Here is an 18,510-nt window from a genome sequence, read left to right as displayed (position 1 = left end):
TTTGAAACAAATAAAACTTCAATTTGTCTTTAAAATCTTATCCAGAGGCCGTTGCCACCTACCCTCCTAGGGCTGAAACAGGGTTAGCCTTTTCACAGTCCATACAGATGTAGGCTTGGGTACCATCAGTCCGAAGCCTGGCCGGTAGAGCAGAAAGCACTACATGTCCCAGGTCAAAATTCTAGTTGGGGTCAACTGGTTCAACTGGAACGTGACCAAACTCGTCCATTTTCCATATTAACCAATTGATTTAGACGGAGGTTTAACTGTGTTCAACTAGGTTTAAATTATACACCAGTTGGTTTCCGTCCATTTGCCATATTAAACCAACTGATTTTAACAGTAACTGTGTATAACTAGTTTATCAACTGGTTTTCAACTAGTTCCAGTTAAACCCAGTTTAGCTAGGTTCAACTAGAATTTTGACCTGGGGTACACCTAACTAACCCCCAATTTTTTTTAAATACCAAACGTGTACCATCCCTTTTTCTAATAAATAAATAAACAAGTTATGTGACTTTCTCCACAGGATATCATTGATGTATACGTCATCCGTCTTCACGGAATCAAGATCCACGCCCCTCTCCTTCGCTTACAGTCCAACACCGAGATGCCGGTATACGCCATGGGTACCAATGAACACGTCACACCGTTCACTATCGGCAATGTAGTACCAGGACTGGAGTTTCACTGGACAGTTACCAACCCGGATGTGGTCAGTGTTGAACCGGTGTTCCAACGGGTGAGTGAAGTCACATATTATCTTTAATATATTTGTTTTGTCTTAAGGCATTCCGTTTATAAGCTTCGGCTTCTTGTGTAATGCCAGGGACTCAAACCCACACTACATGTATGTATGTGCTCTAAAGGTGCTGTGGAACAGAAGAAAAAAAAGTCATTGATGGTAGGCCCCCTGAAACAAGTGGGCTATCAGAAGTGCCTTGAATGTGTTGAACATGTTGAATGATGTTGTGTCCCTGATGTGATTGGGAAGTTTATTCCAGAGATTTTTAGGTCCATATATCGAGAAGGCTATATCAGATATGGCATGTTCTTGGCACAACAGGGCCCAATTTCATGGCTCTGCTTACCGTAAGCACAGAATCGGCGCTTACGGAAGCAGGGAATTATGTGCTTACGGCAAGCGTATTTCACGGGTTAGCGGCGAATTTTGGCTTCTGCGCGTGCGTACTCCCCGTTACTAGGCACTCTAGGCTTACAAGGCTAGCGCAGAAATTCGGCGCTTGCACGTAAGCGGGGAATCGTAGTCGTAAGCGCAGAATTCGGCGGTAAGCAGAGCCATGAAATTGGGCCCAGATGGTGAACATGAGCACTGTTTGAGACTTTTTGTCAGCTCTACCAACCTGTATATTACATGTACCTGGTACATACATTGTAGCGTGCGTTCAATAAGCTTCCCTGTGTCGACCCTGGTCTGCCCCCGAATTGTTTGAATAGCTTTGACGTCATTCCAGGGACTCACCCGGGTCAGCACCCAATGCCCTACTTGTGGAGTAGGTCACTTGGGGCTGGCCCAAGGTGCATGACGTCACCACAAGAGGGTGAGTGATCGTTTGATTAACTCTCATCAGGGGCTCACCCAAGTGAGCACCGCGAGGTCGACACAGGGAAGCTAAACAAACACACCCTAAGTTTGTATTAATTTATGTGTTTTATAGCAAGGTGTGTCCAGCCATCCGGAGCATAATGTAGCCATGCGGATCCACACGCTGAACCCTGGAGAGGCTTCCTTGAAGCTGAGAGCCACGTTTCACCCCGCTACCCCAACACAGGCCATAACCACTAACTTGCTGATAGACGAGATCCAACTTCAGGTACCCTATTCAGTTCCCTGTGTAGTATTGTTAAGAGTCACTACTCTTTCATTCACATTTATAAATGCCCTTTTGTTACAAAGCAAGCAAGATTACAATAATAGACAATCTGCTTCATAGCCAAATATTGAATTTTTAACCTTTTTTTTTTTCAATCCTTGTTCACACTATTTTTGGTGCGTGTTGGGTTGTGTGAGCGTGCGTGTATAACTATATTACGCACTGTTACCATGGTTACTAAATACGTTCCGCGTAAATTGCCAGTGTCTTTTTTAGCCATTTAAACACCACCACGTAGCGTGCTCACCACCAATAGGAATAGCGAAACTGTTTTGGGCATTGCGAATATTTATTATTAATCATTTTTCTGAACAGGTGTTTGAAAAGCTCCAGCTATCCAACTCCTGCCACCAGGAGCTTTTGATGACCCCTGACACCATCGCCTACATCAAGACCAACCGCGACGGCTCGGCACGGATGTCCTTCGTCGTCTTGACCTCAGACTACGAGCCCCTGGTGAAAGTAAATCGCCAGGGATTAGTGTCTGCCGGTGCCAGGACTGGCCAGGCATCGGTGCAGGTCACTGCGTATGAAAGCTTCGGAGTCAACCAGACGCTAGTCTTGTTGGTCAAGGTGGGTTATTGTGTAAGGTCATGGGGGCCAAATTCACCGACATATTCAATTAATTTTCAAGAAATTGTGTTACTCATTCTCAAAAACTACAGCGAGAAATATTTCAAGGGAAACTTCCTGCTTTTATTATCTTTAAACCGGTTAAGCTGAATGTACATTTTTGTTTTGTGTTGTGCAAAAAGTACCCAAACCCTTAAAGAATGAAATGTCATGGCCTAGTGGTTAAGAGCTCCGAATTCAAACACTGGTGTTTCTGATCAGCAGAGTGTAGGTTCGAAAGTCGAGACACCTGCGTCCTTAAGCAAGACACTTACAAAATGCCTTGTCTTTCGGATGGGACGTAAAGTCCTTGGTCCCGTTTGTTGTTTACCGGTAATTCTCGTTAAAGAACCCAGTTCAGTTATCAAAAAGATAAAGGGGTTCACCCCTCCCAGGTCAAAATTCCAGTTGAACCAAGTTAACTGGGGTCAACTGGTTCAACTGGATAGTGACCAAACTCGTCCATTTTCCATATTAACAAACTGGTTTGGACTAGGTTTAACTGTGTTCAACTAGGTTGAAATTATAAACCAGTTGGTCTCTGTCCATTTTCCATATTAAACCAACTGGTTTTAACTGTGTTTAACTAGTTTGTCAACTGGTTTCAACTAGTTCCAGTTAAACCCAGTTCAAGTAGGTTCAACTGGAATTTCGACCTGGGCTGTGTTCTGAATTTGATTGGCAGCATATTGCACCGCAACACCATTACGCGGTACTACATCAGGGGTCGAAATTGCCACTAGCCCGCTAGCCCGGGACTACCAGATTTACAGCTGGGCTACTGATTTTTCCAGTTTGATAGCCCGACGGGCTAGTGGAAAAATAATGCCAAAATCATCATCACAAACAATAAATAACTGTGCTATGGTGTAATGTAAAGTTTGTGCCGTGACTCGAGACATAATATGTTGTTTGGGCTACCAAAATCCCATCAGGGCTACTAAAAAAGCTTGGTTACTAGCCCTGCTGACTACCATGAAAATACACTTAATTTCGACCCCTGTACATTTGCATGTATTTAGAAGGAGTATTACATGTACATGTAGGTCGTTGAGTGATGAATATGCGCGCTACATGTATATAAGAAGCCACTATTATATTATTAGTAGTATTTCCTTATACCTGTAGGTGAAGCCTGTGGCGTACATGGCTATCTATTCTGCCACCAATCTACTCACAACTAGAGCCGAGAAGCTGAGAGTATTCCCAGTTGGCATGACGCTGTCCTTTGCAGTAGCTTTCTATGACAACTTCGGGGATAGATTTGAAGCAACGAACACAGTACTACAACACAGAATCAGCAGGTTTGTATACACCACATTCATGCAAGATTGTCACGTACTCACAGATACGTGTGCTAGTCATTTGATTTGAACACATTACCTTACATTCTTTCTTGTGTAATATCTCATGTATCTACACACTGCCGCGATGCTCCCAAACTTAATTTATACGTGTACATGTACAGTACAATGTATGTCTGACTCACAGATTCCTGTCTTTTGATTGGTTGAACACGCATCATGTGTCATCCTTTATTTTGCCATGTGCTCCAACATTTAAAGGGTCTACATGTATGTAACTTTTGTAGGACAAAAAACACAATGTCTACAGATTTACATTAAACTTACACAGTTTGAAGATAATGATAGTAGAAAGCTTCCCTGAAAATATTTTGTGCTGAGGTGCTATTGTTTTTGGGAAATGAGTAAAACAATGTCATGAAAATAATTTTCGTCTCATGAGACGAAAACTATTTTAATCATTTACAAACAGATTTTCATGACATTGTTTTACTCATTTCTCAAAAACTACAGCACCTCAGTAAGTAAGATTTGAAGGGAAGCTTTCCACTATCATTATCTTCAAACCCTGTAAGTTTAATGTAAATCTATGGACATTTTGAAAAAAGTACCCAAATCCTTTAATATAGTAGTCCTATATGGATAATTATGTGACCCTTCGCAGTGTCATTTCAGATGGTAGTGTTGGCGGAGTGGTTGGTTCGCCTTCCACTTCAAGGACCCCCCGTTCAAATCACACCAGGGCGCTACATGGTTTGGATTTTCAGTCCCTACTTGACTCAGGCATGCAACTCTTCCACGTTTCCGCGTTTTTTCTTTTTTTTTTTTTTTACGTGATTTTTTTATTATTTTCTTTTACCCTAATATATGCCTGGCATTAACAGTGTACACCTACAATCATGTAAAATAAGCCTAGTACATATACATGATAATAAACAACTTCTATATCAAATAACAAACCTGTGAAAATTTGGGCTTAATCGGTCATCGGAGTCTGGAGAAAACAACGGGAAAACCCACCCTTGTATCCGCTCATTTCGCCGTGTCGAGACATGTGTTTAAAATAAATCCGGAATTCTCGTTAACGAGAATTGATAATGTTTTACTGTTTTCTCAAAAAGTTAAGCATTTCATGGAATAATATTTCAAGAGAAGTTAGTTACCACTACTGTCTGTAAACCCTGTAAGTTATTTGATCTGTGAAATTTTTTCTTTTTTTCTGTACCGAAAGGGTCCAATGGCTTTAATCCCCTTCCACCATCCCCTCACTTGTTCCCCGCTTATTTAATAGATTTGACATGTTGCGACTTCAGGCGGGACCAGACAATGGAACCTTTGTTGCCAGGGCAACCCACTCAGGGAGCACGATCTTCAAGGTAAGCTTTATTCATGACTGTTGCATGTATGTAACTTGTAAGCAAAACTCTGAAAATGTTTGGGTAAAATCCAAAATTGATATTCTTTATCCCCGATACAAATTTAACATCTATTATATCTTTGCAATATCCGCTGCCAAAACATAGGATTCGAACTGCCTCTAGCTGCCGGGCAACCTCGGTAGTCTAGTTGGTAAGACACTGCTCTAGAATTGCAAGGGTCGTGGGTTCGAATCCCACCTGAGTAATATGCCTGTGACTTGTTTGAAACAGCGCTAACACACATCGGTGTAAATGGTAAAAAAAAAAAATAATAATAATAATAATATTAATAATAATAATAATAATAATCTGAAATATGTACCCCCTTGCATAAAGACCTGTCATACATGTATGTTGAGTGTTGTGCTTAGTGCGTAAACACTTGCTCGTTTGCGAGCTCTTAAGATTACAAAACTATTAAATTTGTCTTTGTTGGCCCCCTATTTATTTCAGATTTACCCAGTCAATTTGTGCTACAATAATAATAATAATAATAATAATAATAATAATAATAATAATAATAATAATAATAATAATAATAATAATAATAATAATAATAATAATAATAATAATAATAATAATAATAATAATAATAATAATAATAATAATAATAATAATAATAATAATAATAATAATAATAATAATAATAATAATAATAATAATAATAATAATAATAATAATAATAATAATAATAATAATAATAATAATAATAATAATAATAATAATAATAATAATAATAATAATAATAATAATAATAATAATAATAATAATAATAATAATAATAATAATAATAATAATAATAATAATAATAATAATAATAATTTGTTTTACCTCAAACAACAACCTCAAACTTCTTTACTCCTTTACTGGGTTTGAACCAGCGACCCTCAATAAACATATTGGCGGTCTCCTTAAAGGAACACGTTGCCTTGGATCGGTCGAGTTGGTCTTTGAAAAGCGTTTGTAACCATTTGTTATAACATGAAAAGCTTTTGTAACCATTTGTTATAACATGCATATGATTAGAAAGATATTTTAAAAGTAGAATATAATGATCCACACAAATCACCTGAAATTGCATGGTTTTCCTTTTACCTCGTCGACTAACACCGTCGGCCATTTATGGGTTGACTCCCATAAATGGCCGACCGTGTTAGTTCGCAAAGTAAAAGGAAAACCACACAATTTCGAAGCATGTTTGTGTTGATCATTGTATTCTACTTTTAAAACATCTTTCTAACCATATGCATTTTATAACAAACGGTTACAAACGCTTTTCAAAGACCAACTCGACCGTTCCAAGGCAACGTGTTCCTGTAACGTGTTTTACCATGTTTTTGGAACTATTATTGTCACCTATTCTGAGGCTTTGATTATGTATTATTGGTTTAGGTTTGGGATAAGAACAGCCCCTGGATTGAGGACTACGTGAACATCCCCGTTGGCAGCGTGGTAGAGCCCAGTAAAGGCTTCACGGTTGGTGATGTGATATGCTTCAGGTCGCCACTATTAACAGGAGAGGGTAGGTCATTTCTGTAGAAAGTCAGCAGAGAAGTAATGTACATGTATGTATCAGTTATACATGTATAGTATGTCCACAAAATCCAACAACCTTTGAAAATATGACCAAGTGGTTGTAAGGGCAAGAGACTAAAATTCTGGTGTTTCTGATCAGCAGAATGTAAGTTCAGTGCCCTAGCGCTGCTTAAAGCCATTATATTTATACACATTTGGAACAGAAAAAGAAATTAAAGTTCACAGATTTACAAATAACTTTCAGGGTTTACATAAGGTAATGGTAAAAGACTTCTCCATGAAATGAAATGCTTTACCATGTTTACTGTTTGAGAAAACATTAGAACAATTATCAATTCTAGACAACAAGAATTGTCATGACACGGCGGAAAGTGCGGAAACAAGGACGGGTTTTCCCGCTATTTTCTCCCGACTCCTATGATCGATTGAGCCTAAATTTTCACAGGTTTGTTATTTGATATTTAAAATGGCTTTAACGGTAACAACGTTTTTGTGCTTACTGAAGCAGAACGGTAAAGTGCAAGCGTATTTCACAGGTTATAGTGCAGTAAGCACCGGAAGGTTAGCGTGCCTTTTCGTGCGTGAACGGAAAGCTGTGCTATGAAATGGAAATCGCACAGGAAGCACAAAATCGGCCGCTAATCAGCTCTATAAGAAATTGGGCCCAGGTCTTGACACTTGGGTCTTTAAGATTTAAGCACAAACAAAAGTTGTTCAAGTTTTGAAGCTGTTACAAGTCGTGACATGTCAGAGATTTTGGAAGTTTTTACCAGAATGGGCAAAATATGAAGTTGCATGTAAGGAGTTGGTTATCCCTGATGTGGTGTTTCATTAACCAATCACAATTGCTCTTTCATACAGGTCAGAGGGGATCCTGGAGGACAGCTGCAGACTCTGTGCTGCAATTGGACAGTGCCAGCGGTGTTGCCATAGCAGCTAAACCAGGGCTTACTACGCTGAATCATGACATTGCTAATAATCTTGCCACTCATTCTGAGGTGAGCATCAAAGAAGAAATCTGTGGTTCTCAGATCGCTGTGGTTTATTTGACCATTGAACTACAAAGATTGCTGTGTTGTCCTTAATAAGTGATGAACAGGGCAACATGGTTGAAATTTTCAACAACAACAACATTTGGAGATTTAATTGGCAAAATATATCTCATTTTATAATATTGGCAACATTTTTTCATATAAGTGTAATTTAAAAAGGGTTGAAATTTCCATTGCAAGAAAAAGTGCCATTGTAATTTCAATAAACAACTTGACTTTAACGGCATTGGACACTATTGGTAATTACTCAAAGAAATTATTGGCATAAAACCTTACTTGGTAACGAGTAATGGGGAGAGGTTGATAGTATAAAACATTGAGAATCGGCTCCCTCTGAAGTGACAAAGTTTTCGAGAAAGAAGTAAATTTTCACAAATTTGTTTTCGAGACCTCAGACTTAGAATTTGAGGTCTCGAAATCAACCATCTAAACGCACACAACTTTGTGTGACAGGGGTGTTTTTTCGTTCATTATTATCTCGCAACTTCGACAACAAATTGAGATCGAATGTTCACGGGTCTGTTATTTTATGCATATGTTGAGATACACCAAGTGAAAAGACTGGTCTTTGACAATTACATGTACCAATAGTGTCCAGTGTCTTTAAACTCCTTTTGTCTCAGTTTTATTCTCTTACGTATCTTGTTTCTTCTTCAAACTTTGAGCAAAAGTTATTTTATCTTGTTGCTCTCATTATCCTCTTATCTCAGGTGTACGTGCTGCCAATCAATAAGATCAAACTTGAGAAAGAGGCTGTTTCCTTCTTCACCACAGTCCCCCGGGAAGGAGGTTATCAGATACCCATTTTGCTCAACTCAGAGTCTAGTGTGAAAGGTACGTACTGACCCAATTTTCTCTGGGCTCGATTTCATGGAGCTGTTTAAGCACAATTAGTAGCTAAGCGTAATAACAACATGCTTATCAGAACAAGGTTTCCAGCTAAAATTGCATTCCACATGTACCATTTATGACTGGTATCCTGCTTTGTTTTGCTTAGCGGAAATGTCCTACATATCGTCGCCTCAAACAAAAAGTACCTTGCATGAAAATACTTTGTATCTTGCCTTGTGCGAAAGGTACGTACTGACCCAATTTACTCTGGGCTCAATTTCATGGAGCTGTATAAAGACACTGGACACTATTGGTGATTGTAAAAGACCAGGGTTCTCACTTAGTGTATCTCAACATATTCAAAAAATAAACCTGTGAAAATTTGAGCTCGATTGTTCGTCATAGATGCAACATAATAATGAAAGAAAAAACACCCTTGTCACAAGAAGTTGCGTGCTTTCAGATGCTTGATTTCAGGACCTCAAAATCTAATGCTGAGGTTTCGAAATCGAATTTGTGAAAAATTACTTCTTTCTGGAAAACTGTGTTACCTCCGAGGGAGCCGTTTCTCACAATGTTTTTTACAATCAACCTCTCCCCATTACTCATTACCAAAGAAGAATTTATGCTAATATGTATTTAGAGTGATTACCCAATAGTTTCAACTGCCTTTAATACAGAGCTTCTCTCCCCATATCAGGGCACAACTGCAGTAGTCTTCTGTCAAGCCTGCAGATGGAACTCCCATCACCTCCCATGGTGTGCCAGCTCGGCTTCAAGGATCGGGGGGTGAAGGTACAGGCTGGCGAGCTTTTCCATGTCTTCTCAGGATTCAATGCAGAAACCGGTAAGTTACAACTAGTGGGCATGGATTGTTTTCTTTTAGAGGGCAAGGCAAGTTTCATCTTGCAAAGGGCATTTACATTTCTTCTATTCCGAGGGGTGTCCATGGTCAATGATGTTGCTGCTCAGTTGTCCCCAGATCTCCCTGTCCCTTTAGATATGTCTCCAGCTGTTGCAAACCCAGTGTCCCTTCTTAGCAGATGAACATGGGTCAAGTGACCTTGACCTCTTTGAGCGTGACCTCCTATAGGCTCCCACCGGACAAGATTGCTGACTGGATTTAAATGTATCCTCAACTCAAGTAAAGAAAAACAAAATTGAAAGGTATTTTAACTGTTTGGTGTTTCTCTCTGACACCCATCTTCTTAAAATTTTGTTTTCAAGGTGGTTATTTCTGCGGCATTTCCCAGCTTGAGTCTCGGCATACCCCCAGCTACCTAGCGACCCTAAAGGCCGACCTTACCCTCTCAGTGGTCACTCGCAACATCCAGGGTCAACCAGAGGTCAGATCAGAGGTCGTGACCTTTGCCTTCCACCCACCTGCTCATATACACCCCTTACACCTATCCCTAAGCCTGGCCCAGAAGGATGCGACCATTATTGTGGAAGGGGTGGATGCAACGCTGAAAGCAATGAGGGTAAGTTGTATCAACAAAATGTTTTAAGGGATTGTGTCGTCATGATCAAAGCAGACCTTTGGCATCATATCTTGTGTTCTGCCAACTGTCCCAAATTCTGCAGAAAACTTGTTAAAATTTGTTTTGAGAACGCTTTATTAAAGGAACACGTTGCCTTGGATCGGACGATTTGGTCTATGAAAAGAGTTTTGTAACCGTTTGTTATGAAATGCATATGGTTAGAAAGATGTTTTAAAAGTAGAATATAATGATCCACACAAGTATCACTCAAAATTGCAACAAAATGTTTTTAGGGATTGTGTTGTCAAAGCAGACCTGTGACTGAACATGCACACCCTCCTTTCGCATCATATCTTGTGCTGCCAACTGTCCCAAATTCTGCAGAAAACTTGTTGAAATTTGTTATGAGATCAGACGAGTTGGTCTATGAAAAGCGTTTGAAACCGTTTGTTATGAAATGCATATGGTTAGAAAGATGTTTTAAAAGTAGAACATAATGATCCACACAAGTATCACTGAAAATTGCACAGTTTTCATTTTACGTCGCTAACTAACACGGTCGGCCATTTATGGCATGTATGGGGGTTAAAGTTTTGACTCCCATAAATGGCTGATCGTGTTTGTCGACGAGGTAAAACGAAAACCACGCAATTTCGAGGCATATTTGTGTAGATCATTGTATTCTACTTTTACAACATCTTTCTAACCATACCGATTTTATAACAAACAGTTACAGGACGCTTTTCACAGACCAACTCGGCTATAATAAAACATCCATTTCTTTTAGCAAGTCACACCTGTTATCTCAATGAAATTCATTTTAAAAATAGTAGACTTAATTGGATCATGAACGACCCAGAAAGGCTGTGACTGCCTCAAGAAGATTAACTGCTCCATTAAGTTTACTGACAATTTTGAGGCATATTTGTGTAGATCATTGTAATCTACTTTTACAACATCTTTCTAACCATATCGATTTTATAACAAACGGTTACAAACGCTTTTCAAAGACCAACTCGATCGATCCAAGGCAACGTGTTCCTTTAAAGAAAGAGGCTATAATAAAACATCCATTTCTTTTAGCAAGTCACACCTGTTATCTCAATGAAATTCATTTTAAAAATAGTAGACTTAATTGGATCATGAACGACCCAGAAAGGCTGTGACTGCCTCAAGAAGATTAACTGCTCCATTAGGTTTACTGACAATTTCGAGGCATATTTGTGTAGATCATTGTATTCTACTTTTACAACATCTTTCTAACCATATCGATTTTATAACAAACGGTTACAAACGCTTTTCAAAGACCAACTCGATCGATCCAAGGCAACGTGTTCCTTTAAAGAAAGAGGCTATAATAAAACATCCATTTCTTTTAGCAAGTCACACCTGTTATCTCAATGAAATTCATTTTAAAAATAGTAGACTTAATTGGATCATGAACGACCCAGAAAGGCTGTGACTGCCTCAAGAAGATTAACTGCTCCATTAAGTTTACTGACAATTTCGAGGCATATTTGTGTAGATCATTGTATTCTACTTTTACAACATCTTTCTAACCATATCGATTTTATAACAAACGGTTACAAACGCTTTTCAAAGACCAACTCGATCGATCCAAGGCAACGTGTTCCTTTAAAGAAAGAGGCTATAATAAAACATCCATTTCTTTTAGCAAGTCACACCTGTTATCTCAATGAAATTCATTTTAAAAATAGTAGACTTAATTGGATCATGAACGACCCAGAAAGGCTGTGACTGCCTCAAGAAGATTAACTGCTCCATTAGGTTTACTGACAATTTCGAGGCATATTTGTGTAGATCATTGTATTCTACTTTTACAACATCTTTCTAACCATATCGATTTTATAACAAACGGTTACAAACGCTTTTCAAAGACCAACTCGATCGATCCAAGGCAACGTGTTCCTTTAAAGAAAGAGGCTATAATAAAACATCCATTTCTTTTAGCAAGTCACACCTGTTATCTCAATGAAATTCATTTTAAAAATAGTAGACTTAATTGGATCATGAACGACCCAGAAAGGCTGTGACTGCCTCAAGAAGATTAACTGCTCCATTAAGTTTACTGACCCAAGTGATTAAATGTAAACACACCGACTCAACGGAAAATGATTACATGTATACTTTAGTGGTTTTGTTGCCAAAACGAGAATGTACATGTATGTCCTCCTTTATGTTTATATAATAAGGCGAAATAAAAAATATACAAAGTATACAGCGTCCCTGCCCTCTTCCTTTATAGCATGTATAGGGGGCACCTCCTTTTTGTTTCTTCTTTTCTTTTGTAACTGAAAAAAGGATACATTGAAACGATCTCAGATGAACAAAAAGTAATTTTGAAGAAAGAAAAAAAAAGGATGTCTTAAAAAAACACCTCCTTTTAAAAAAAAATAAACAAGTAATTTTTCAATTTTTTAATCTCTGTATATTTTCCTGTACTTCGACCTCCGGTCACTATGGGAATTATTTTATTTTTTAAGTATAAACCAAAAATTAATGAATGGATGGATGAATGAATGAACAATCCCTCCTTCCTTTTTCAAAAAGGCAGGACCGCTAAGTATATTTTTGTTTTTGTTTGTCATTTTCCATGTGTGTGTGCTTCCTGCTTGAAAACATTGAGAAGTGCAAACAAGATAAAACTTCACAAGCACATTCACAAGAGGGCGCTATTAAACAAAATTTGTACACTTGCCGTATGGTTGCATGCATCCGTTCATAGCATAGGCCTACTGTGCAAAGTGCCAATATTAATTATTTTATTTTGTTAAGTATAAACCAAAAATTAATAAATGGATGGATGAATGAATGAACAATCCCTCCTTCCTTTTTCGAAAAGCAGGACCTCTAAGTATATTTTTGTTTTTGTTTGTCATTTTCCATGTGTGTGTGCTTCCTGCGTTCAGGTGTCAGTGGCTGATGGCTCTCTGGTAGAAGTGGCCAAACACTACAGCATCAACGCCAACACCCTTCACTTTCCTATCAGACTCACAGACTCAGCAGCCCGACAGTACGGCTCGGTCGTACTGACGACCGAGATTGAGTTCTACGACAGCTTGACCAGTCAGAAACAAGTGATTCCTGTAGGGGTCAACATGGTTCCGCTGATGGAGCAAGCAAAATCACAAGGTAAATAAGTAAACAGATGCTCTGAAAATAATAATAATAATATTCACATCAAAGTCTTATATAGCGAACGTACCTACCAATGGGTGCGTTCGTTTAGCTTCCCTGGGTCATCCCCGGTCTGCCCCGGTGCGTTCGAATGGCTTAGACGTCATTCCAGGGGCTCACGCTAGCCCCCAGTGCCCTGCTTGTGGAGTGGGTCACTTGGGGGCTGGCTCCAGGTAAACGACGTCACTACGAGAGCGGTGAGTGGTCGTTCGTTGAACTCTTGTCAGGGCTCACCCGAGTGAGCACCGCGGGGTAGACCCAGGGAAGCTAAACGAACACACCCAATAAGGGGCTCAAGGCGCTTAGTATATATACATGTACATTGACACAGAAAGAAAGTTATGAATTCTGAGAACCCAATTATGTAATAGCACGTTGTGCGGTTAACAAGGTGCTACGGCGCATTCAGCAGCCACAGCCAGGAACACCAGGGCGAACCCCTTCTCTTTTTGATAAGTGCACTGGGTTCTTTTACATGTGTGACACATCACATGGGACCAACGGCTTTACGTCCCATCCTAAGGACGAAGCAATGCTTAAGGACACAAGGGTCACGGCTGGGGATTCGAACCCACACTCTGCTGATCAGAAACACCAGAGTTTGAATTTGGTGCTCTTAATAATCATTAGCAAGCTCTGGTGTTTTCTGCCCAGCAGAGTGGTAGTTTGAGTCCCAGTTGTGACACTTGTGTCCTTTAGCAAGGCACTTAACCATTATTGTTGCATCCTTCTGATTGGATGTAAAGCCTATGGTCATGTGTGTTGTGTTATAAACCCGGACTGGATAAACCCGGACTGGATAAAACAGTCCGGGTTTATATTCTGTCCTTTTGAATCTCAGAGTCAGACCGTCCATAGTTCCCATCATCTGCAGCTTTCTCAATGGTCGCACACACAATACTAAACTCATGGGTCATTTTTCATCCACCAAATCAGTCTCTTGTGGTGTTCCTCAAGGAACTAAATTGGGGCCAATACTTTTCCTTGTTCTTGTCAACGATGCTTCAATAGATTGCTATAGACGATGGAAATATGTGGATGATCTGATCTGATCTGTGGATGATCTTACATAATATATATATATATATATTACATGTACATGTGTATGTACGTAAAAGAGCCCAGTGCACTTATCGTAGAGAGAAGGGGGCAAGTTTTTGCTTAGTTAAGAGATGGTGAATACCCATACATGATTCGGAATGGACATGTGTATGGCACAATGGTACCAGGGTTTGCTCATCTGGAGGGTGCTAAGCAAAAGCTTTTCCCGACCCATTTGACATAGCAACTGTCTCTATAGTCTGAGGAATTCAAATGTAAGCGTTACATTGTGACTAAGCAAGTCATTGTAACAGACATTATTCAAATCTACATGTAACTCTCATATGACTTATTAGAGTCGAGGATTAAAGCCTGCTTGAAGATAAATTGTCTATAATCTTGTGGAAGTGTCTTGGCCGAGCGGTTAAGAGCACTGAGTTCAAACCTTGGTGTTTCTGATCAGCATGCAGAGTGTGGGTCCAGTGCACTTATCAAATAAGAAGGATTTCGCACGGTGTTCCTGGCTTGTGGCTGCTAAATGCGTTGTAGCACGTTTTAAACCATTATAAGGTGCTACATACATGTAGTTGGGTCTCAGAATTCATACCTTTCAATTTTACCTCTCTTTATGTATAAAATGTATAAACTAAGCGCCTTGAGTACCTTGTTGGTTGATACGTGCGCTATCACTTCGATATTATTATCATTATTATTACCTGTGCTTTTGTGACGATATATAAAATTTATGCATTTAAAAAAAAAAAATGGTTTCAAATGCTTATTAGAGTCGAGGATTGCTTGTAGAAAAATGTTCTACTTTGCTTGTGTGATAACTAAAATGTTTCACCACGCGTCACCGAGCTCCATTTCCCGCCTCTATTTCCCGCCTTCGTGCATCACCAAGCTAAATCCACCTCCACAGTACTTAAGCAGCATGCAGCATCACAGTCCAGCCTTCTCCAGAAGACGATCAGAGCATACTGTTCAGAGCATACTGATCGCATACTGTCGAGTTGAAACCACCGGTTCTTTTCAGAACCACCCCAACTCATCAGAGATAGTCATTACATGGTGTTACCGCAAACCTTTCTTTATCGTATTTCCACCATGCAAAGTTTCAAATCCTACTTAACTAAAATGTTAATTTTGTTGGTTTTACAGAGCCGCAGCTGACAGGATGGGCTCGTGTTCTTCAGGTTCTCTTCAGCAGTTATCCCTACTGGATACTTCTCCTTATAGTCATTTTAGCCATCGCTGGTATCGTTCTTATATGTAAGTAATCATTCACCAGGCATCACTCATTAAAGGCACAGGACACTATTGGTAATTACCCAAAATAATTGTTAGCATGAAAAGGTGTTCAATGCCTTTAAAGACACTGGACACTATTGGTAGTTGTCAAAGACCAGTCTTCTCACTTGGTTTATCTCAACATATGCAGAAAAAAACAAACCTGTGAAAATTTGAGCTCAATCGGTCGTCGAAGTTGCAAGATAATAATGAATGAAAAAGCACCCGTGTCACACAAAGTTGTGTGCTGTCATATGGTTGATTTCGAGACCACATTCTAAATCTGAGGTCTTAAAATCTAATTCGTGGAAAATTACTTCTTTCTCTAAAACTACATTACTTCAGAGGGAACCGTTTCTCACAATGTTTTATTCTATCAACCTCTCCCCATTACTCGTCACCAAGTAAGGTTTTACGCTAATAATCATTTTGAGTAATTACCAATAGTGTCCACTGCCTTTAAGCAGAAGAAAGTGCTTACCATTTTCCTGCTGAGCAAAAATGAGCAGGATATCAGTCACAGATGGTGCTTGTGAAATATAATTTTGTCTGGTTACCTTATTTTGCTCGGCATAATTGTGCTTCGACATGTAGGTACTTTTTGTGCTTAAAGGCAGTGGACACTGTTGGTAATTTCTCAAAATAATTATTAGCATTAAACCTTACTTGGTGACGAGTAATGGGGAAAGGTTAATAGTATAAAACATTGTGAGAAACAGCTCCCTCTGAAGTGCCATAGTTTTCGAGAAAGAAGTAATTTTCCACGAATTTGATTTCGAGACCTAAAATTTTGAACTTGAGGTCTTGAAATCAACCATCTAGTTGCACATAACTTCGTGTGACAAGGGTGTTTTTTCTTTCATTATTTAGCAACTTCGATGACCGATTGAGCTCAAATTTTCACAGGTTTGTTATTTTATGCATATGTTTAGATACACCAAGTGAGAAGACTCGTCTTTGACAATTACCAATAGTGTCCACTGCCTTTAAAAAGCAGCTGTTTGCAATTGGGCACTGAGTTGCAGTATGTATACCCCAAATGGGATAGTTATCATTCATTAAGCACATTTGAAAAAGATTTTCCCGACCAGGGTCACAGTATCCACACACATGTATACCCCAAATGGGATAGGGTTGTTAAGGTTCTCTTTTGTCACTGTAGTTATCCTTACTGGATACTGCTCCTTATACATGTAGTTATTCTAGCCATCTTTGGTATCGTTCGTATGTAAGTTATCACTCATTAAGCACATTGGGAGAAGACTACCCAAAACAGGGTCACAGTATTTATGTAGACCGCAAATGGGGTAGTTATCAAATGGTAGTCGTGGCCGAGCAGGTAAGAGCACCAAACTCAAGCTCTGGTGCATTTGTTCAGCAGAATTTGGGTTCCAATCCCAGTCATGACCTTTGTGTCCCTGAGCAAGATACCTAACTATAATTGCTTTTCTCCACCCATGGGGTAAATGGTCACCTGTGAGGGTATAGGTGGTCCTCTATCCTGGGCTTTGTTTGTATTCTCTGTTCTTTCATGTAGCCCATGCAGTTCTTTTTTCCATTTTTTATGGTTCAAATAATCAGTAAAGTCATTCCGATTAAAGGAACGTTACAGAATTAGTAAGAAACAAAAATTGTGAAAATCACAGATTTACATAAAACTTACACACTTAGTCTAATGATGATGATAATAGAAAACATGTCTTGAAATATTCCTATCTGAAATTTCATATTTTATGAGAAATAAATAATCTAATTTCGCAATTTGAGTTTATCGCTCAGTGAGCGTTTTATTCGTTTTTGTTTTGGAATCGATGCAATGCAAATGTTGTAATCAGTTTTTACTATTCTCTCGTGGCCGATCCATCTCAAACTTCTACAGGTTTGTCAGTTTATGTACATTTATATTGTGGATTACATAGAGTGCTTACACTGCCAGCAACTTTTTTGCTAGCAAAACCAATTCTGTAATGTATTTTAACAGACGTTTTTCTCTTCTTGTCTTTCACCAGGTTACCACATGTTCTTAGCTCCTCGATATTACCAAGTATCCACTAACTCTGGTGTCTTTCTACGTACCCCGCCCTCCGGTGCTCCGCCCCCATACTTATCCCAGTCTCCAGGTAAGTACACACTGCTTTAATTACATGTACTTGCCGTCGATTTCACCAAACTCTTCCATAGCCGAGTTAAAGGCAGTGGACACTATTGGTAATTGTCAAAGACCAGTCTTCTCAGTTGGCATATCTGAAAACAATTATTAGCATAAAACCTTTCTTGGTGACAAGTAATGGGGAGAGGTTGGTGGTTTACAACATTGTGAGAAACAGCTCCCTCTGAGGTGCCATAGTTTTGGAGAAAGAAGTGATTTTCCACGAATTTGATTTTGAGACCTTAAGTTTAGAACTTGAGGTCTCAAAATCAACCATCTAAACGCACACAACTTCGTGTGACAAGGGTGTTTTCTTCTTTCATTATTATCTCGCCAGTTTGATGACCGATTGAGCTCAAATTTTCACAGGTTTGTTATTTTATGCATGTGTTGAGATACACCAACTGTGTGAAGGCTAGTCTTTGACAATTACTTGGGATTAATCTTAGGACTTAGTACGAGTCAAGTTCCATTTCCATAGATGTTAGGTAAACTGAACCAATCCTAAGTTAGGATGAGTTATTGTCCTAACTGGGTAAAGGATTTATCCTAGCGTTTTGTGAAATCAACTGCAGGGCCCTATTTTGTTAAACCTGTAAACATAACAACTTGATAAGGCCATAGAAATGTTGCTTAACAGAAACTGGTTGTCAGCCCAAATTCCATGGGGTTTTATAACTGGTATCCCACTCGTTTTTGATTG

At 39.1% G+C, this 18,510-nt stretch overlaps 1 protein-coding gene across 2 annotated transcripts in view; it reads left to right on the top strand.

Annotated features, from left to right (window-relative positions):
* The window catches only part of LOC139942819 (nuclear pore membrane glycoprotein 210-like), a 106,128-nt gene that overhangs the window by 82,498 nt on the left and 5,120 nt on the right, over positions 1-18,510 (top strand). For both annotated transcript variants that reach the window (XM_071939596.1, XM_071939595.1), the window contains 13 exons: positions 530-742; positions 1,680-1,835; positions 2,211-2,468; positions 3,636-3,811; positions 5,103-5,187; positions 6,622-6,751; positions 7,627-7,763; positions 8,528-8,651; positions 9,349-9,495; positions 9,876-10,129; positions 13,060-13,282; positions 15,530-15,640; positions 17,668-17,778. In XM_071939596.1, the coding sequence (XP_071795697.1) occupies positions 530-742; positions 1,680-1,835; positions 2,211-2,468; positions 3,636-3,811; positions 5,103-5,187; positions 6,622-6,751; positions 7,627-7,763; positions 8,528-8,651; positions 9,349-9,495; positions 9,876-10,129; positions 13,060-13,282; positions 15,530-15,640; positions 17,668-17,778 (2,125 nt within the window). The remainder of the gene's footprint in view (positions 1-529; positions 743-1,679; positions 1,836-2,210; positions 2,469-3,635; positions 3,812-5,102; positions 5,188-6,621; positions 6,752-7,626; positions 7,764-8,527; positions 8,652-9,348; positions 9,496-9,875; positions 10,130-13,059; positions 13,283-15,529; positions 15,641-17,667; positions 17,779-18,510) is intronic.

Source organism: Asterias amurensis, chromosome 10 (genome assembly GCF_032118995.1).
Source record: "Asterias amurensis chromosome 10, ASM3211899v1".
Lineage (NCBI taxonomy): Eukaryota > Metazoa > Echinodermata > Asteroidea > Forcipulatida > Asteriidae > Asterias > Asterias amurensis.
The sequence above is the reverse complement of the archived record's forward strand: the minus strand, read 5'-3'. Positions and strand labels throughout refer to the sequence as shown.